We start from the raw sequence: 22,278 nt of genomic DNA on the forward strand, positions 1-22,278 counted from the left end.
AGTGAAGAACAGCGTACTGACAGATGAGGGCTGGAGAGGTGGCTTGGTGGACCACTTCCTTGCTGTACAAGCCTGGTGACCTGAGCTGAGCTCCACAAACTTCTCCTCTGACCCCCACTGTGGCTTGCGAGTATCCCACATTGTACATACAGACATGGATAATAAACGTTTAAAATGTACTTTGTGGTGCCTTACAGCAACGCCACTGACTGCTTTGCCTCTCTACCCATCCTCATTCTCCAACAAGCCTGCCTAGAGTCTGTGATCTAATCACTATTTAAGACTTTTTCCTAGCCCTGTGGTGTGGCAGAGGTGGCAGCTGCTGGAGGCAGTGGCAGTGGCAGCGGCAGCGACAGCGGCAGGGGCTGCACACCTTCAATCCCAGCATTTGGAAGGTAGAGGTGGAATATTGGTTTTTATAGCAACTTCCAGGAAGTCTTCCTGACTTCCACTCCCCCCATCCTTCTACAGACACTTTTCTCAGGGGACTTGCCACTTATCCAAAATAAACCTGCCCTGTGTATGTGGTTCCTGAAAGAAGGCCAACTTACCTGCCTTGACCTGGGTTTATTCAGCATTGACTCATCGCTCGTTGGCCTAAGTCTGATAGAGGTATCTACATAAAGTAGATAATGGGTACGAACAGATCCCCTCAGAACAAAACCCCCGTCGCTTTTTAGGCCCATGCAAACATTATTCATTCAGGAAGAAAAGCATTGTTTGTGAGACAGAAGCCTTTATGAGACAGCTCAGGCTTCACTGTCAACCTGGCACACTTGGACCAGGGGACTCCACCTGAAAAGTTGCCTTGATAGGAGTGGCCTCTGAGACGTCTGTGAGAAGTGCCAGCCCTAGGCAGGTGAACCTGGGCTGTACACAATAGGCAGGTGTGGGCTGGAGAGATGCTTGTGGCGACAAGTGTTACTGCTCTTCCTGAGGACCTGGGCTGGGTTCTCAGCACCCACATTAGGAGGCTCACAGCCGCTTGCAAGTCCAGCTCCAGGAGATTCAACGCCTGAGGTACCTGTGCTCATGAGCTACATACATACATACATACATACATGCATACATACATGCATACACACATACATACATGCATACATACACAATACATACACGCATGCATACATGCATACATACATGCATACATGTATACATACACATATGCATACATACATACATATGATAAAATATAGTAATACAAATAAATTACATTTGTTTAAAAAAGTAAAAGGAAGGCAGCTGAATGTGAGCCTGGAAGCAAAGCCAGCAGGGCCAGCGCTGCTATTGCCTTTTCATCAGGCTCCTGTCTGCTTGCACTCACCTTGCTCACACTCCTACCTTGCTCACACTCCCATCTTGCTCACACTCCTGCCTTGTTCACACTCTCCTCTTGGCTTTCCTTGATGGTGGACAGTGGGCTATGATGGGTGAGCTGAAACAGACCCTGTCCTCCCCAAGTTGCTTTTGGTCAGTGTTTTATCACAGCAAGAGATCAAACTAGAATGGAGTCCTTTGGAAAGGGAATGTTCCGCTGAGTAAAACACAGCTGTCAGCCTTCCACACACATGAACTCCACATGAACTTCCACACACATGAACTCCACATGAACTTCCACACACATGAACTCCACATGAACTTCCACACACATGAACTACATAGGCGATCAGTTCAGGTCCCTGAGACAGAAGGTTTCACTACTTATCCGAGCAGGCATTGTGTATAAACCTGTGTTTTTGTGCCTCCACCCTGCTCCTTCAGGGAAGGTGTCTGACTCTTCATGGGACAGCACAGACAGGACTCTCAGTGCTGACCCAGGCTTAGCAGAGGTAGACTCACAATAACACTCTTAACTCAGAATGTCAGAGTCGGTCCTATTGCTGTGAAGAGACGATGACTGTGGCAGCTCTGATGGAGGAAAGCATTTCATTGGTGCTGGCTTGCAGCTTCAGAGATTCAGTCCGTTATCGTCATGGAGGGAAGCATGGTGGCATGCAGGCAGACATTGTGCTGGAGAAACAGATGAGAGTTCTACAGTCTGGGTCTATAAACAGCAGGGAGGGACAGGGTCGGGGACGAGACAGAGACAGTGACTGAGAGGGAGGGAGGAAGCTGAGCCTGGCTTGGGCTTTTGAAGCCTCCAAACCCACCCCAGTGACATACATCCTCCAACAAGACCACACCTACCGATCCTTTCAAATAGTACCACTCCCTAAGCATTCAAACGTGTGAGCCTATGGGCCCATTCTTTTTTTTTTTTTTTTTTTTTTTTTTTTTGAGACAGGGTTTCTCTGTGTTGTCCTAACTATCCTGGAACTCACTCTGTAGACCAGGTTGGCCTTGAACTCAGAAATCCGCCTGCCTCTGCCTCCCAAGTGCTAGGATTAAAGGCGTGTGCCACCACCGCCCGGCTCTATGGGGCCATTCTTATTCAAACCACCATACACAGAAAAGAATATTTCTGGATAAATACATCATTTGTAAAATGTACTTTATAAAAGGGGGGGGGATATAATTTAGGTAGCCTGAGAAATTCTCTGAGACTTCTGTATAAAACGAGTTTCCAGGCCAGGTGTGAAGGCCCATGTCTTAATCCCAGCAGTCGGGAGGCAGAGGCAGGTGAGTGAGTCTCTTGTGAGTCTGAGGTCTAGTCTGCAGAGAGTTCCAGGCCAGGCATGGTTACAGGGTGAGAGATGCTCGCTGTTTTATAAAGAGCTTTCAGAGCGGTTTGGGTCAGAACTGTGAGGGAGGTTACTGGAGATGTGGCAAAGCTCCCCTCCTGGGGGACCCTAGGGTTGTGAAGCCCTCTGCATCCAAGACTGACCTGTCTTAGACTGGATGCTCTTGGGTTTTTCCCTCCTATGGATCCAATCTATGGCTGTTCATTTTAAATTGGATCAAAATAAGATATAGATTCATCTCTCTGACGGACAGCAAAATGCTGCCTTTCTGTGATACGACACAGAGATGATATGACCTGTGGGCTCCTGGGTTTCGGTCTGACACGGACGGAACTAAATTTTCTAGAAACTGTGGCTACAGATCAAAGAGTTGCGCTCACCAGGTTCTTGTCACCTTACACCTTACGGCTAAGCTTACCAGAAGGTCTGCTCCTCAGAAGTCTTCCAAAGCCGCCCTGGTCTCTTCCGGTAACAGGAAGCACGGAGTAGCGCAGGGTCTCAGCTGGGAGGTTTTGTGATTAAAGCAAGGTTTTCTCTTCCTCTTTCCCTCTTTCTCCCCTAGAGAAACCCTTTTAACTCTTCACTTGGTAACATTTTTTTATTCTCGGATAGGTGCTCACAACTTAAACCAAGCAGAATTGCTGAGCCAGCAAAACATCGGCACCTCAGTTTGTGTTCAGAAAGGAGGGAGAGGAGAAACAAAGATGGTGGGCATTCAGAGCAGCAGCTTCCTCAAAACGTGGAATGCTTAACATGCTAACAGAAATGGTGGGATTTACAGCCTTTCCTCATAGGAGAGTGGTGTGTGTGTTTGTGTGTGTGTATATGTATGTGCATGTCTGCAAGTATGTGTGTGCTTGTGTGTGCACGCACATGCATGTTTGTGCATGTGTGCATGCATGCATGTGTATGTCTCTGCCTGTGCACATATATGTGTGGGTGCATGTTTATGTGTGTGTGTGTGTGCATCTGTGCGCATGCACAATGCCGGTGACTAGGCACCTGCTGAGAAGGTCACCAGGTAGGAGGCCGGCTACCCCTCACCCTCCTGTGCTCATCAGGTGCTAATTAGGGTAAGTTGTTTGTTTGCTTCACTCTAACATCTGCTCCCTGGGAGCTGGACACAGGCGAATGCTAATCTTGTAGTCAGGACCAGGGAAGTCAGGTGGGGACGGGAGACTGTGAGGGGCTGTGATTCTCAGATCTTGTCACAGTACATCAGAATGAAAACCAATAGTTTATGGGAGAAATACAAATCAATGAACCCCATAGGGCTGTGACCTTTCACTTCCGGGTAAAGTAGCTTCCTGCGCTAAGCACACAGACAACTGCAGCAGCCAGAGCTTCCTTCAACAACATCTTTTGTAGAAAAGATGTTGAGGAAATACCACATAGATTTTAATTTTCCCTCCTTGGGAATACAGCTAACATTTGTGCCAAACGCTACTCTAAGCCCATTCCTCAACTCTCTTAGCGACTCGGGGTTAGTGTGTGAAATGTCCCTCGGGCTTGAGTGTAGAAGGTCCCCACAGGATCAGGCGTTGGTCCTCGGCTGATGCTGTGAATGTGGGGCCTGCCTGGCTAGAGCCAGGGGGTAGTCACAGCCCATCGCCATTCCAGCTAAAGCCCTCTGCTTCCTGGCAGCCTCCGTGAGGTAACCAGCTGGCTCTCCGGCACTACCTCCCCCACAGCACCCATGTTCCAGATGCCACGCCCTACTGGCCACTCATCAAATATGAAGGGTTTGGAAACAGAGAGACAGAAGATGCTCTATGGGTCTCTCAGGAACTACGAGAAACCCCTGACTAATTAACCATGCATCTCAACCTTGAAAATTCAAGATTATATTTATATTTTGTATCAAGATGGATACTTGATGTGGAATATTAAAAAAAAAAGTTTTCTCATTAATTTTGTGAGTGTTGGAGGGAAGGCCAGAATGTGCTGTGGCTCAGCTGTGGCACTCAGAGGGCAACTTCCAGGAGTAAGTTACCTACCTCCATCATGTAGGGTCTAGGAATCATCAGACTCGAGCCTTAAGGCTTTGTGGCAAGTGCCATCTTGCCAGCCCTGGTGTGATCTTTGTAGCACTTACTACCATTTGGAAAACCAGGTTTGCCTTCACTTTCTGGAGAAGCGGAGTGGCATGAGCTGTGTGCAGATGTCATCTCCAGCCACTCAGTGTGTGACTGTGGCAGACCCCGTGTGTGGGACAGATGACCGTCACTCACAGGAGAGCCACTCACTGTGTGAGAACACTCACTCCCTTCCAGAGAACTTAAGTTTGGTTTCCAACAACTCATGGTCACCTGTAACAACAGTTCCAGGGGATCTGAGGCCCTCTTCTGGAATCTGTGGGTACTGCTCATACATGTACACACACACACACACACACACACACACACACACACTGTGTATAAATATCATATAGATACATACAAGCACATATATACACAAAGATTAATGAAAACATTTCATACTATCAGACCCTCATTTTCTGTAATACTACCAGGCACCCTAGGGGTGACTCTATAGCAAAGATTCCAGGGAACATTCCCAACAGCTATAATGAGGGTCCCATGGCCCGCTTAGGGTTCTGTCCTGACTATAATGAGGCTAGCTGATGGTGTTGATATTTTCTGACTATAACAGAGAGTGGAAACCTGGACTCTTTCCCATGGGCCCCTACTGGAGCCTGCTGCCTTTCAGTTCCCAGGGAATACTCAGCCGTTTGGATGATGGAACAATTATTTACAGCTTTAATTTTCTTTGCGGTGATTTTAGTCACCTTTCCTCTCCATGAAGCTGTCTCGGGGACATGAGTTTACTTTTAATTACAGCCGGGGAAGCGGAAGTAGCAAGCGTGTACTGCTGTTGTTAGTCACAGTGCATTGCCAGCTCAGCCTCACAAGACACAGCTGTATGTTACAGATGTTTGTGGGGTATCAGGTAAGGAAATGGAGGTTTAAAAAAATCTTAACAGGCCAGGCACGGTGGTGCACTTGGAAGCAGAGGCAGGAGGAGCTCTGTAAGTTTGAGGCCAGTCAGGTCTACATAGTGAGACTCTGTTTCAAAAACAAAACAAAACAAAACAAAACAAAACAAAACAAAACAAAACACACAAACTAGAAACCAAAACTACACAAAGCCGAGGTATAACCTAGCAGGAAAGTACTTAGCTAGCATGTGAGAAGGTCCAAGTTAGACCCTTAGCATTACAAAACTGAACTAAATAATGAAAGACGATACTTTGTGAGGAAAATCCAATTTCTGAGGTAGAATTGTATCAGACAGTCTAATTACTAAAAGAATGAACTTGTTAACAAATGGATTGGCTATAAAATGTTGTAAAAGAAGGGGCCAGCAAGATGGCTCATCAGGTAAAGGTACTTGCTGCCAAGTCTAATGCTCCGAGTTTCATCCCTAGGACCCATGAGGTAAGAGAACTGAATTCCTGCAAGTTGCCCTCTGACCTACACACACACACACACACACACACACACACACACACACACACACACGAGCGCCATAAAAGATAGTATATTTAATCACAGTTTTGAAGTCTGGCCAAATCTCTCTCTCTCTTTCTTTCTTCCTTCCTTCCTTCCTTCCTTCCTTCCTTTCTTTCTTTCTTTCTTTCTTTCTTTCTTTCTTTCTTTCTTTCTTTCTTTCTTTCTTTCTTTCTTTCTTTCTTTTTCTTCCTTTCTTCCTTCCTTCCTTTTTTCTTTCTTTCTTTCTTTCTTTCTTTCTTTCTTTCTTTCTTTCTTTCTTTCTTCCTTCCTTCCTTCCTTCCTTCCTTCCTTTTTTCTTTCTTTCTTTCTTTCTTTCTTTCTTTCTTTCTTTCTTTCTCTCATCTTTCTTTCATCCATCTTTCTTTCTTTCTTTCTTTTTATTAGATATTTTCTTTCTATACATTTCAAATGCTATCCCGAAAGTTCCCTATACCCTCCCCCTGCCCTGCTCCCCTACCCACCAACTCCCACTTCTTGACCCTGGCCCATATAAAGTTTGCAATATCAAGGGGCCTCACTTCCCAGTGATGGCCAACTAGGCCATCTTCTGCTACATATGCAGCTAGAGATACGAGCTTGGGGGGGTACTGTTTAGTTAATATTGTTGTTCCACCTATACGGTTGCAGACCCCTTCAGCTCCTTGGGTGCTTTCTCTAGCTTCTCCATTGGAGGCCCTGTGTTCCATCTTATAGATAACTGTGAGCATCCACTTCTGTGTTTGCCAGGCACTGGCATAGCCTCATATGAGACAGCTACATCAGGGTCCCTTCAGCAAAATCTTTGTGGCATATGCAATAGTATCTGGGTTTGGTGGCTGATTATGGGATGGATCCCTGGGTGGGGTAGTCTCTGGATAGTCCATCCTTTCGTCTTAGCTCCAAACTTTGTCTCTGTAACTCCTTCCATGGGTATTTTGTTCTTTATTCTAAGGAAGAATGGCAACTGCCAACAAGAAGCATTAGAACAAAGGATGCTGGATTAATAAATTGCCTCATTCATTAAAAAAAAGCAAATCATGTTTTTAAAAGTTAATGATAAATTATTTTTTTTAATAACTCCCGAAAGCAGGAAAGAAATGTGAAATGACTTGACCGCTCCCAGCGTGCTTCACTCTTTGGTGTCACAAGCAGGCTGGGATGGAGTTTGTGACACCTTCAGCTCTGGCACCCAGTATCTTTTTTTATAAGACGTCTGAGCTCACGCCTAACACAGGCTTCCTGCTTTGTTCCTGCCCTCTTCTTCAGCGGCACATGTAAGTCACTTTGGGCAGGGCATGCTGCAAAGGGGACAGGGTGCCAGACATGGCTAAGCTCAGGTCTGCAGTGAGACTGAAGCTGTCTCTGTGCCCCAACTCTACCCTTGCCCTCAGAACACGTCAGTCGTTGGCATTATGGAAACACAAAACAATCACTGGCATTCTATCAATGTGGTGCCTGGAGAGTGTCCAGATGCAAACGTATACATTTTTAAACTACTGAGCTATAAACAATTAGAGAGATACGATCAAATTAATATCATAAAGCACCCATCTGACTTGAAATGGGTGTCATGATTGACCTGAAGGTTTGTAGATTGAATTCCTTACCTTATCATGGGGGCCTCGGGTGGTACTCAGAGCATGCTGCTGTTCCTTATTACGTCAGGGGTCCAGCAACCTTTCTCCACCCTCAACCAGTCAGCAAGCCCCTCCTTATCACACTCACCAGTGCTGAAGATTCAGGATCACCAGGCAGCTAACCCAACACAGGGGTACAGTGACTCTTGACTAACTGGGTATGTTGTGTCAGAGCATGGCCACTTCTATTTTATCAAACAAAGGAATAGGAGTTGCAGTTGTGTGTGTGTGTGGAGAGACTTCAACGTCAACAGCTCAGAGCTCTTGCTGTTCTAGCAGAGGAGCAGAACTCAGTTCCCAGCACCCACACTGGGTGGCTCACAACCGCCTGTAACTCCAGGTGCAGGGGACCTGATGAACTCTTCTGGCCTCTGTAGACACATGCATGATGCGAACACACACACACACACACACACACACACACACACACACACACACACACGAGCGCGCGCGCACACACACAAAGCTCAATGAGGGCTCATGGGAAGAACAGAGATTGCACAATTTAGCCTGGTTCTGTGAGTGAACAAGACATTGTTGCCCATGAAGTTGGGAAGAGAGCAATCCCTCTAGAGAGGTTCTCAACCTTCCTAATGCAGAGGCCCTTTAATACAGTTCCTCATGTTGTGGGGACCCCCAAAACCATAAAATTGTTTTCATTGCTACTTCATAGCTGTAATTTGCTATTTTATGAATTGTAATGTATTAGATATCTGTGTTTTCTGACAGTCTTAGGTGACTCCTGTGAAAAGGTCATTCAACTCCAAAGGGGGTGCTACCCAGAGGTTGAGAACCAGTGCTATATGGTAAGAAGTGTAGAAACTGCCAGCATCCTTCTGGGCCTCTTAATAACGGATTCCTATAATAGTTAACTGGTATAGTGAAATTATTACTAACCAAAACCTCCTTCAAGTTTTGCCACTTGGCATTTCCCTCCTTCTCCACCTGCCGTGATGATGGTTCAATCCGGCATCTGATAAGCATCAGGTTAGATGCTTGTAGACTTTTCTCTGTGCATTGTAGTTTACAGAAATGGTGTTCATATGGCTGGCAGAAAAGGCAGCTCTGCTCTTCACGACATTAAAGGACTCACCCAAGGTTCCCTGCTGATAGGAGTTGCTTGTAGATGAACGGGAGAGCAGTGGGTTGTTCAGGGCAGTGGCTCTCAACCTGTAGTCATGACTCATGACCCTTTCACAGGGGTTGCACACCAGATATCCTGCATATTGGATATTTCCATTACAAATCATGACAGAAGCAAAACTAAAGTTATGAAGTAGCAATGAAAATAATTATATGGTTGGGGGTCACCACCACACGAGGAACTGTATTAAAGGGTCACAGCATTAGGAAGGCTGAGAACCACCGCTCTAGGGAATTTAGTCAGGATGAATGGCTCTTGTGGGCAGTGGGGGTGGGGACAGCCTGTGCCTGCCTCTCCCACAGTGTACTTTCCTACCTGTCAACAGCTGAACATGAGTGGACTTGAGTCTATTGTGCTGTGCCACCTTCAAAAATGCTTATGAAATACACACTGTGTTTCCATTCATGAAGAAACTCGACAGCTGTGGTCCAGAGGAGTGGAGTTTAGGAAGACAGCACGATGCTTTCAGGAGTAAGTTTTTAAAAGGCAGCAATTGAGACTCAACTACCTGGGGAAAGTCGGTTGCTATTCAATTGGGAAAAACAAAGCCTGCGTATCTCTGCTTACAGGATTTCTCCTGAAACAAAGCTGTTACTCTCCCCAGGTGGCAAATATATTTAGAAATATCCAGCCAACAAAATCCTCCTGGGTTTATAGATTACCTGTTTCCAAGGATAACATCTGAGCAAAGCTGTCAGTAGTCATGGTTACCACCATCACTCACACAGTAATGGGAAGATGTGTGGAGTGGTCATCCGTGCTTAGGGCAGTGTGCTCACCAACTAGCCAGGAAATGAGGCTTCAGAGGTCTGGAATCTGTGAAGCAGCTCACTGATGAGCAAGTGTCAGCATGCCCAGCGTACCCTCCACAGTCACTCCTAAAGTCTTTGTAGGATGTGTCCTGCCCCTGACCACAACTAAAAGAAATTGGGGTTAGATGGCCTGTTGCCCTGGCTAAGAAGGGTCACTGCTTTAAGAGACAGAAGATCTCTCATGAAAATAGATGCCCTTAAAAAGTTAAACCAGGGTATTGGTTTCCAATATAATTCTCCCATAACTTGGAGTAAATAATTCTAAAACAGGTTGAATGCAAACCTCTGATGGTTCCACACACATGATGTTCTTGTTTCCTAAGCAACGGCTTAGTTTCTAAGTGCGAATCTAAATATGGGGGAAAGTGGAAATGCACTGTCCTGTGCTGGTCACCGTCCCCAGGACACATCACTAGAAAGATGTTATGATTTCCCAAAGGGCCATCTTGACTGTTGAATGGCTTTTCCTAGGAAACCTGTTTCTGTTCCCTTCCATCCCACTCAGGCAATGGCATACCAGAGGAACACTCTGTCTGTTTTGCTTGAGTGAGTCGTCTTGGGTTATTTACAGGAGCATGGGAGAGGGTTACTCACAGGACCGTTTGAGGGTAACAGGAACATTGCAGTCTGGCAACTGGTCTTCTACTATATCAAAGAAAATGTCCGTATCCGTTTTCTTTCTTTAGTTCTTAAATCACATACTTTTATTCAAGAATTTCCTACAATGAGTTGACCTTTGACCATACTCACCCCTTCCCAACTCTTCCCAATTCATTTCTGCTTCCACCCCTTATGTTCTGCCTTCCTCAAGTCCAACTTGTGCTGTATTCATGGACGTGTGACCTTCCACTGTAGGATAGTCAGCTTACAAGTGGTAATATCCTTAAAGGAAGCTGGCTTCCCCTCTCACTATTGGTTGTTGATAGCTCCATAGGGCTGGGACTTCTTGTCTCTCTCCATGAAGGGATCTAGTTTGACTTGAGCATACAGAGGACTATACATGCTGTCATAACTGCTTCACATGTGCAGCTGTCCTGTTACATCCAGATGACATTGTATCATGGATAGTTATTCAGTGCCCCTGGCTCTCATAATCTCTCCACCCCCTTTCTACAATCATCCCTGAGCCTTTGGAGAAGTGGCACAGTGTAGATATTCCATTTCAGGCTAAGCATTCCAGTCTTTTAATCTTCGCACCTTGGCCAGTTATGATGGGTCTGTTAATCACCATCTACAGCAAAGGGTTGAGGGACACATTAATCTATGGGTTTATGGTAAGTCATTAGAAGTCAGTTTAATACACTCTGTCCATTTTGCAGAATAACAGTGGTAGGTTCTTTCCTATGGCCTATGACCTGTCTAGCACAACAATGCTGCCAGCTATGGGTTTCGTAGTATGCAGCAAGACTTAAATCCAATCAGAGAGTGGTTTGGTTACTTCCATGTTCGTGCCACTATTGCACTAGAGGGCATATCTTACCAGGCCAGTCATTATCGTAGCTTGCAGGGTTCACCGATTAGTAAAATTACTATTTTCCTCTGGAAGCAAGCATAGATCCTTCCAACACTATGAAAACTACCAGTAGGGATGAAACTTCCAGATCAGTACCAGTTTAATAACGTTTGTGTTCTGCTACCCAAATATGTAGTATCTTTATCAACAAAGCTTCACTGTCAAATTCTGGTGGGTAAGCAATAGTGTAATTAGTCACATTTAGGGGTCATACGACCTTAATGGTCAACTTTTTCATTCTTATTTTGGTCTTATTCTTTTAGGCATTCAATATATTGGATAAAGTCCAATATATTGAATATTTTGGATAGAGTCTCTAAGCCCAGGGTGGCCTCAAGCTTCCTATGAATCTGATGATGACTTGGGCTGGATCTTTCCATCTCTACCTCCTGAGTTCTGGGATCATAGGTTTGCACTACCACATTTGGTTTATGTGGTGGTGGGGACCATATCCAGGACCTCATGTGTGCAAGAGAAGCACTCTACCAACCAAATTATATCTCACCTCTTCCAAACATTTTTTTGCTAGTCTGTTGTTACAGAATAGGTAGGATGAACAAATATGCTAAATTTATCCTCTTTTAGTGAAACATAAAGTCTTAAAGTAGTACAAAACACAAATATCCATGAATAAAAAAACATCCTGAGTTTTCATTATATTACAATCATTTTTAAGACTTAATGTTTTTGTACATATATGATTTTACCTACATATACAGATATATACCATGTGCGTGCCTGGTATCCGAGGTCTGAAGAAGGCATGAAACCCTTGTGAAACTGGGGCTCTGGGTGACTGAGCCAACATGTGTGTACTGGGAATAGAATCTGGGTCCTCTGCAAGAGCAGCAAGTGCTCTTAGCTGCTGAGTTGCCTCTTCCCCTAAGATCTCCTTTTAAAAAGATTATTTTATGTGCATAAATGTTTTGTCTGTGTATGTCTGTGCAACATGTGCTGGATCCCCTGGGATTGGAGTAACAGGAGGTTACTTGAGCTGCCATGTGGGTGCAGAGAATTGAACCCTGGCCCTCTACAAGAGCAAGTACTCTTAACTGCTGGGGAAACTCTGCAGCTCCCTAAAATGTACTTGTAATGGAGATTGGCCTAATTAAGATTGTTATCTAAATTAAGGATGATTGCAACAATAATTACATTCTGAAGTGACATTTGGTATGCCTCTGAATTTCTGGATTTGTGCTTTTGTTGATGCTAAAATCACTGTCATGTGGGGAGGAATAAGAACAAATATTGATTTAAAACCTGATGAAAAAAGGCAACAGAGGAACGACTTCTGAAGGAACCCCCTCAGCAAAGATAAAGACTTCTGAAGGACCCCCACCCCCAGCAAAGGGAACCTCAATAAAACAACCTCTTGTAGCAGCATCAGGAAAGTTTAAGTTTTCCTGTCTCTGGAACAGAGGCCTACCTATGATTTAATTTTAATCATAGGTAGGTATGTGTGTCTGTGTGAGGTGGTTGTCCAAGAGGCCTCAGGTGGCTGGCTGGTAAGCTGTTTTGTGGAATGACAGTTCTGCTAGCTCAAGCCATGTTCAGAGGATGGGAGCCTCTTCTTCAGCACTGAGAGTCGCAATAGTTTGAATTTCTGCAAGTTATTAAATGTGCCCTCAGTTTCTAGTTTTATTCAAACAAAACAGAAACCAATCACTCTTTAGCAAATTACATTATCCTAATGCCCCCATATAAAGAGGCTCCTGCCACTAATTACCCCTGCTAATTATCTCTCTTCTACCGTGTAGACGCATCATCCTTGCTAAGAAAGTCAGGCTCCTGGAAAGTAATGTTTTCCTACATCATGAATACCTACTGGGATTCATTGTCAAGTGTGGCTCCTTAGCTACATGGACCTCAACACCTACCTGTGAGAAGAGATTGCTATTTGGGGTATTAACAGGGAAAGGAGCTGCTATTGGGGTCCCAAGGGGACTCAGCCCCGAGCCCCTAGTTACTGCAGGCCAGGAGCTGTTCCTGTCCATGTGGTTCCACGGGTGTGGGCATCTGTGACGCTTTTACCTGAGTCTTCCTTCAGGACTGGTCTCTCTGCATTGGTCAGTTTGGTTTTTTGTTTGTTTGTTTTCTGTTTGTTCCCTCCATCCATCCTCTCCTCCATGCATGCAACATGGGTATACTCAATTTACCATATTCTAGAAGAGTAAGTCGGCCATTAACTCTCTCAGTTCGGCTCTCATGATGGGCCCATTTCTGTTCTGGTAGTTTCTTAGACTTCCTAAGACAGAGGCTGCCTCTGTTATAAATCATTATTTCTCATTTGGTTTTGAACTCCATTGTCATATGATTTTTTTCCCCCACAACTGACTATTCTCAAGAATTTCATGATGCCGGCTGTAATATTTATTTATTTATTTATGAAGGAAACAGGACATAGCCTGTACCACACCCATCTCTGTTATTTTCTTACCTAAATCTCATTAACCCTGTGAGATTTTTAGTCATCAAAATGATCAGTTATTTAAAACTCAGGAAATAGTGTGAGAATAGCCAGCTGAAACAGATACCTAAGAGGGGGAAAGGTGGGGCAGGGTGGGGTCAAGCCCCATGACACCAGAGAGCAGCACACCTGTGGGCAGGGGACTCCTCTCATTTTGGATGACATAGCTAGGGCAGTCCTGTGGTCTGACTCCATGGGGTGAAGGCCCTGGGTAAGGGTGCTGTGGGCTAGAATAAAGGGAGTGGGCGCTGACTGGGTATCCACTTAGTATGTGTGGCCCTTAAAGAGCTCCCTGCTGAGTGCAAACAGGAAGTGAACATTCATTCTGGGTAATGCATTCTAAGTGCTTCTGCTTACCACAGTACGCCTGCGTGTGAGCAGAGGTGGGCACAGCTGGGCCTTCGCTGAGAGCAGCCAAGTCGGAGGTGGAAAACAGCATTCTGTGTGTGTGTGTGTCCACATGCACATGTGCAGCTCTGAGCAGGCAGGAGGGAAGGAGGGAGGGCTGAGAACTTGGAAGGAGGTGGGAGAGCCTCGATTATCCATGACCTGAGGAAAGGGAAGCCGCAAAGCTGGGGTTTATTACAAGTGTCAGGTTTACATGGGAAGGGCAGTTCAGTAATCCAGCACTTGGAAGTAGCAGGGATCTTGACTTTTAAGGTCAGCCTGGGCTATGAAACAAAACAAAAACAACAAAAGCTCAGATGGCTCTTTGGCTAATTGACAATTCTCACGATCTCAGTTTGACCACTAGGACCCACATGGCAGAAGGAAGGAGGGAACCAATTCCTGCAAGTTGACCTATGACCTCCACACAGGTGCTATCCTATGAACATGGCCCTAGCTAAATAAGAATGGAATTCAGTGGCTGGAGAGATGGCTCAGTGGTTAAGAGCACTGACTGCTCTTCCAGAGGGTCTGAGTTCAATTCCCAGCAACCACAATGGTGGCTCACAACCATCTGTAATGGGATCTGATGCCCTCTTCTGATGTGTCTGAAGACAGCAACAGTGTACTCATATACATAAAATAAATCTTTTATAAAAAGATTGGAATTCAAGAATTATTTTAAAAGACACAATACCTCAGATTTAGACTGACTGGCAGGGCACATTTCTGGCCTAGGAATATTAGGTAGCTGGTGGGAAGGTAGAGGTCTGAGAAACTAGGTTAACAAACCCAGGAAATCAGTAGGAGCTCCCTATAGAAGCCAACAGAAAAGGAAATACTGGGGACTCCGAGCCCCAATTCTGCCTACTCCTGTTTTCTGGCCCTCGAGCCCCATACTCTCTGGAGCTGTTGCTGCTCCCAGCAGGTTAGTATTCACATCCAGGCCACATTCATGCCCATTTCTGGCCAATGTACAACAGCCAAGATACTTACTGCATCATGGGTGGCAAGTATACCTCTGCCGGGTAGAGACCAGGGCTCTCTCCTCGTCCTTTGAGTTTAGATGTTCTCATGTTCGGTCTCAGCTGGCAGCCTGTCACCATGAGCATAGGCAGCTCACCCCTTTCTCCTCAGCTCCCTCAGATCTGGGCCACTCTGTGCCTGAAGCCAGCCTTACACACTTCTGATTTGGAGAACTGTGTGCTGAATACAGTCTCCCTCTCATTCAAAGGCTTTCTTTTGTGGTTTGTGCTGAGATATGGTCCTGGGTAGCCTAGGCTCTTGCATAGAAGAACCTACCAATACTAGTTCTTACCACTTAGTTCCATACTAGGAATTGGGGCTAGCTAGAAGATGACCTCGCTACAACCTGGGGCCATGCGATGGGAGGTGGCTCTGGAATACCTCAACAGCAGTGCAACAAGCAGAGGAAGAAAGCTAATGATGTCAGTGGAAATGAAGTGTTTGTTAGGCACTGCACTACAACGGTCCCAGGACACACACCATAGGCCCAGAGGGACCCCTCCCCAGCAGCCCAAGACAGGGGAGAAGGCCACCTCTGTGCCGGTCAAGCAGTACTTTACAACGAAAGCTCCTTAGCCTCACGTCCTTAGAACTTAAAACCGAACCTGCAGCCATGTTTATCATTTCTTAGGAAAAATGGTGTTTTCCTCAGAGAAATTTACTTGGAAAATGCAAGTATCTTGAAAGGAATTTTGTTAGACAGTACAGCACACAGGGAAGCAAATGTCTCCATTTAGAAACTTTAATAAGTAAACATATCCTTTAGTGTTAATGGTAGGGAAGGTATAAATGGACGGCTGCCAGCCAGACCCATGCGCTCAGTACTCCTCCCCTTCTTCTGCCTCTGCTTCCACGGAATCCACGCCCACCTCTTCATAATCCTTCTCCAGTGCTGCCAGGTCCTCCCGGGCCTCGGAGAACTCCCCTTCCTCCATGCCTTCTCCCACGTACCAATGCACAAAGGCCCGCTTGGCGTACATGAGGTCAAATTTGTGGTCCAGGCGGGCCCAGGCCTCTGCGATGGCCGTGGTATTGCTCAGCATGCACACGGCCCGCTGCACCTTGGCCAGGTCTCCCCCAGGGACCACGGTAGGAGGCTGGTAGTTAATACCCACCTGCCAGAGAAGGAGAAAAAATCGTGAAGTTTATATTGACCTCAGAAATGTAAACTGGGAACTGTGGACCCCGCTTAAACGTAAATATTTTGTGGAATGAATAATCACCTTCACAAAGCAACATCTTCAAAGATTGGCAAGTGCTTACTTGACCCACTAATGGCCAAATTGAAAACAGAACATATTGAATCGTCATATACCCACACAGTACGACAAAGAATGACAATCCTATAATCCTGGTATGTCATGTAAATCTATCCAAAGTGTGTTGTATATGTAGTTAAAAGTCTTACAGTGTAGAAAACACCCAAGAAGTAGTCAACTCCAAGGAGAACATGGTGGAGGTAAAGGATGATAAACACCCAGGAATGTGCCAAGGTGGTGACCCTTTTACACCCTCATGAACACATGGCTGTTAGCTGCAGCTAGGCTCATAGGCAGACCTGAGCTGGGAGCAGTGAGGGCAAAGATCACCTATAGGAGGCATAGTCTATCTCGACTCTTGTCTTATAATACAAGCTTTAAAAGCTTTCTAAGCTTCGGGGACAGTTCAGCTTTTCGGCCTTCCACAGTTTTGATCCTCACTATGTGACAAAGGATGACCTTGAACCTTCTTTAGTGCTGGAATCATATGCATGTGCCACCGTGAATGTCAGGCCAAAACTTAACTTCTAAACATGGAAACTAGCAGTAGCTACTACAAGTAGTAGCACAAGTAAATGGTTGTAAAAGAATGTGTGGTAAACCACAGTGATATTGTCCAAAATAGTAATAAAAACATAAACAAACCAGAACCAACTCCTCACAACTAAGAGATTCATAGTGTCCACTTGGTGTTGGTCGGCTCTACTCTTAGGGACAGACAGCCCCTAACTTGTACAACCCATAGGCCAGCTCTTTTCTGTTGAACTAGAGGTTCCTCCGGGAGGAAACCTGAGCGAGGCATAGCTAGAAGCTGGTAAAAGACACTCCCTCCCTTCTCAACGGCTCACTGACTGAGAAAACTCATCTGTCCACTTAAGGTTTGGTAATTGATGGTTTTAAGAAAGGGTACCCAGAATTATTTGGAGAAGCATAGTCACTTAGCAACCTAACTACTATACATGCCTTCTTTGGAGCCTGACATGGCAAGGGCCATGAGCTTGCCCAAAGCTGTGACCCTGAGGCAGAACCTGTGGTTACTGGCAGATATAGCTGTCATAGTACTCAGTCCTACCTTAAATCCAGTAGGGCACCAATCTACAAACTGGATGGTGCGCTTGGTCTTGATGGTGGCAATAGCTGCATTGACATCTTTGGGAACCACATCCCCCCTGTACAACATGCAGCAGGCCATGTATTTGCCATGGCGAGGGTCACACTTGACCATCTGATTGGCTGGCTCGAAGCAAGCGTTGGTGATCTCTGCCACTGACAGCTGCTCATGGTATGCCTTCTCAGCAGAGATGACTGGGGCATAGGTCGCCAGTGGGAAGTGGATGCGAGGGTATGGCACCAGGTTGGTCTGGAATTCTGTTAAGTCCACATTCAGGGCGCCATCGAACCTCAGGGAGGCTGTGATGGATGACACAATCTGCCCAATCAGACGATTGAGGTTGGTGTATGTGGGACGTTCAATATCCAGGTTGCGCCGGCAGATGTCATAGATGGCTTCGTTATCCACCATGAAAGCACAGTCGGAATGTTCCAGGGTGGTGTGTGTGGTCAGGATGGAGTTGTAAGGCTCCACGACTGCTGTAGAAACCTGGGGGGCTGGGTAAATGGCAAACTCCAGCTTGGATTTCTTGCCATAGTCCACTGAAAGCCGCTCCATCAGCAGCGATGCAAACCCAGACCCTGTGCCACCTCCAAAGCTGTGGAAGATGAGGAAGCCCTGCAGTCCTGTGCACAGATCTGCCTGTGGTAAAACCAGAGTACATAAACCAGTGCCTACAAAGCCACATTCCGACTTCCACCCCACATGCAGGACTTGCATTTCTACAAACTGATGCAAATTCAGACTGTCTACCATACAGACGCACTGTGTTTGAATACAATGAAGACCTATAGATGTATCTCAGCAGAGACTAGTAAAATATTTTGGTAAACTCATGATAGATTCTTGATTCTAACCATTTTGCCAAAATAACTCCCCCTCTACCTGTGACCCTCTTGACCGGGACAACCATCATATGAAGCCTCTTCTACAACCCTCTTACCAGTTTTCGGATCCGATCCAGGACCAGGTCAACAATCTCCTTGCCAATGGTGTAATGACCTCTGGCATAATTGTTGGCTGCATCTTCCTTCCCAGTGATCAGCTGCTCTGGGTGGAAAAGCTGCCGGTAGGTTCCGGTGCGTACTTCATCTAGAGAGAGAGACCATACATAGTGTGAGTATTTCAGGCAAGGACTGTTCAATTTCATTAAGCACAAATGTCAACAGTTTCTCCTAGGAAATATATATCACTAAGAGTACACATATCATACAGCTCATACAACTTTAATTTTCTCACCCAACAAAGTCACAATTCTACATACTATATGTGTATGTACATTCTGTCTACTCTGCACAGATCTCAGTGGGCTTTCCCGAGACACCCCAGTTTCCCAGGAAAGCCTCCACTCAGGCCCCAAGCACCTACCGACCACAGTGGGCTCCAGGTCCACAAACACTGCCCTGGGCACATGCTTGCCGGCTCCAGTCTCACTGAAGAATGTGTTGAATGAGTCGTCCCCGCCGCCAATGGTTTTGTCGCTTGGCATTTGACCGTCAGGCTGAATACCATGTTCAAGGCAGTACAGTTCCCAGCAGGCATTGCCGATCTGGACACCTGCCTGCCCCACGTGGATAGAGATACACTCACGCTGGAAACCAGAACAGAAACATGAAACTGCTTGACACACCTATACAATTTTGAGTAGTACCTCGGTGTCTATTTTCAAACTTTATTTCCAAGAATGCTCAGGCACTCCTTTTATCTCTGTTAAAACTGACTGCCACTAGGTATGGTTGTGCAGGATTATGGAGTTCCAGTTCTCAGAAGGAAAGAGTAGGTAGATTCAAGTCCAACCATATCTCAACACACACACACACACACACACCAGAGAGAGCGAGCGTGAGAGTGAGAGCAGCTTCTGCTCTCACTAGTGACTGCTCTGAACTCACTAGTGACAATCCTCTTGCCTCAGCCTCTCAAGTTCTAGAATTAGAAATGTAAGCCATCACATGAGGCTAACCATACTCTTCAGTAGGAGTTTGCCCCAGAGTATAAATGTTTGCCACTTTTCAAAATATTAAAGTTTAAGACTTGCACACCATGCAGTGTCAACAATTAGATCATGGACAGTCACAGTAATTCTCTGGAAAATAATCTATGTGGTTTTAATAGTGGCCTGTCTAAAGGATAAGATATACTCTAATAAGAAAAGACAGAATAGGTCCCAGGGTACCCAGTCCTAGCCTGGGTTGTCACTGTGGTTTTTATCTGCCCATCTAGAAAATCTTGCTTTCTATTTTCCTGCCAGTTTTCTTTCTCTTGTTTTAAGATAAGGTCTCACTATGTTTCCCTGGCTGACTTGAACTCACAAAGATAATTTGCCTTCATTCCTGCATGGATTTCCACTGACAGACTACACAGCCTGTAAGTCAAACCTCTTCTTCCTAAAAGTTGCTTTGTTGTTTTATCACAGCAACAGAAATCAAGTTAGACTATGTTGCCAAATTCCATGCACGGCAAGGATTTCACCATAAGAACAAAAGGATGGGGCTGAAGTGCCTTCTCAATACATTTCTTAATAAAAAAATAATGATCAAGCCAGGCGTGGTGATACAAGACAGTAACTAGCTCAACTACAAGGCTAAGGCAGGGAAACAAGTTTGAGTTTACCATGAGACCCTGTCAAAAAACAAACACATTCCGGCTGTTTAGAGCTTGATCTCATTTGGTATTTGTTAGCGTGTGTTCCTTTTGAGTGAATATAGATATTTTAAAAGGTTCCCTGCCTAGGGCAGGAGAGATGGTTTGTTTGTTAAGTTCTCCTCTTTCAGGGACTGTCCATGACTGCAGCCTCTGGATAGTCACTGCCCTCTCTGGCTTCTCTGGGAAATGGCAGTCATGAACACATACTTCCCAGAGACACGCCTACACATTTTAAAGCAAACCAAAAACTTAAGAAAGGTTCTCAGTTTTATGTTTTCCCCCCTTAAGGTCTTGTAGCCTGTGCTTGTCTCAAATTCACCACCTCAGATTAGTCTTGGGCATCCAAGTTTCCTACCTCTGCCTGCATAGTGTTTGGGACTGTGGCATGCCACACCATAGCTCATATACCTTCTAAAGGGCACAAATGATTCCACTTATAAACCACCTAACATGACAAAGAGCTGCAGGCACAAAATACAAAAACTTCTTTGGGAAGTTTGGTGGCCCACATCTGTGATTCTGACAGAGAAGGCAGAGGGCAGGACTATCAGAGTCTGGAGGATCTTTCCCTGCAGACCAGGAAAGGCTCTGAGAGACTCTTAAAATTCCAAACTGAAGCTCTCTGGGCTCCGTCGCTTTCACTTTCACTTTCCTATGGTGAGCATTAGGCCAGAAAGCTTGGTAGCTTCTAGAATCTTCTGGAACCCAGGCCAGTGATTGTTTTCTCAGTCAAGGGCACTGGTGTCAGAAAACACAAAAGTTCCCTCTCCAAAAACCCATCTCTGCACTCTCTTCTTGAGACTGGAATCGGACGAGGCTAAGGCTGGAACTCTTGTGCCTCTTTCCTCAGGCGCTGTTGGGCTGGGACTCTAGGCAGGTTCTGCACCCTAAGGTGCATCTCCCTCTTGAGAGAGCTTGGGCCATGAGGAGATGCCAGGCTCTGAGACCTAACACCCCCACCCCACCCCACCCCACCCCACCCCACCCCACCCCACCCCACCCCCTGCCCGGGACCTGGGAGAGGAGACGCGGGCTTCCTAGACGCTTCACTTGCTCACCCTCACAGGACCCCAGACTCTGAGGGAGGAGATGGCGCTCTCCCTCCCGTGGGTTCCACCCGGGCTTAGGCTGTTCTCACCATGCTGAACTCCTAGCAGAGCACCTCAGCCGATCCTCAGTGCTGCTCCTCAACCGCCACTCGTGCGCCCAACGGTCCAGGCCTGATGCTCCGGGTATTTAACGCTCTCTCCCTGGATGCTCATTAGTCCAGAGCATCTCGGGGGCAGGCTTAGGCGCCACGTCCCTTTTGCGATTGGATGTGGCTCAATTTGAAGTCGTGGTACTTTCTGATTGGATGTAGTTTTGGCGGGAAGGCTCTGGAGTGGCTGGAGGGGAGAGCGCTTAGGATCAGGAGACTGGAGGTCTGTGCATCCCTGACATCGGCTTTGCGCAGGACAAGTGGGGTGCTCAGGCTTCGCTGGTCTGCGCATGCGTGACCTGGGGAGGGCTTTGCGGCTGTGCACTCCCCCCACCATCCTGCCATGTCTCACCTCGCCTCGTATTACCTGGTGCAGAGAAGATCTCTGGCCAGACCTAAGAGAAAGGCAGATGGCCCTTCTTCCAAAGACACCAGTTATGTACATCCTGGGAAGCCAGCATCCGTTTGAGAGTCTTCCTGAACAGTCGTCTGGGGTTGGGTATGTAGCTCTGGCTGGCTCGGGATGGTGTAAGGTGAACTCTTGTCTTAGCTTGCCTCAGTGCTGGGACTATAGGTATGCACTGTGCCTGGTGGGGATCAGTGGACATTCCTTCCTTCCTCAGGATATCCAAATGCACATAATTGAATTGAAGGCTATATAGCATGTTGTGCTTTTTTATTTTTTATTATTTTGCATAAACCTCTGTATCCCACCCTGGACTTGACTCTCCCTGTAACCAAGAATGGATTTGAACTTTCAAATAGTAAAATGGAAATCAACAACTTTACAAGCTAGGGAGAAATACTGGCTGTCCTTCATCCCTGTGTGTATACATTTATGATTTTTATGTAACTAGGATCAAACAAGATTTTTAAAACCACCTTGCTGAGATTTAGTTATCTTAC

General features: G+C 46.0%; 1 protein-coding gene across 1 annotated transcript; it reads right to left on the bottom strand.

Annotated features, from left to right (window-relative positions):
* Positions 1 to 15,886: 15,886 nt before the first annotated feature.
* Positions 15,887 to 21,493, bottom strand: LOC110296015 (tubulin alpha-3 chain). The gene is made up of 5 exons (XM_021164494.2): positions 21,313 to 21,493; positions 18,897 to 19,119; positions 18,472 to 18,620; positions 17,490 to 18,170; positions 15,887 to 16,273 (listed from the first exon to the last, which is right to left on the bottom strand). Exons 1-5 carry the CDS (start codon positions 21,313 to 21,315, stop codon positions 15,977 to 15,979), a joined length of 1,353 nt encoding a protein of 450 aa, XP_021020153.1. The 5' UTR covers positions 21,316 to 21,493; the 3' UTR covers positions 15,887 to 15,976.
* Positions 21,494 to 22,278: the final 785 nt, after the last annotated feature.

Source organism: Mus caroli, unplaced genomic scaffold (genome assembly GCF_978045245.1).
Source record: "Mus caroli unplaced genomic scaffold, Mus_caroli_1 scaffold_7, whole genome shotgun sequence".
NCBI classification, from domain to species: domain Eukaryota; kingdom Metazoa; phylum Chordata; class Mammalia; order Rodentia; family Muridae; genus Mus; species Mus caroli.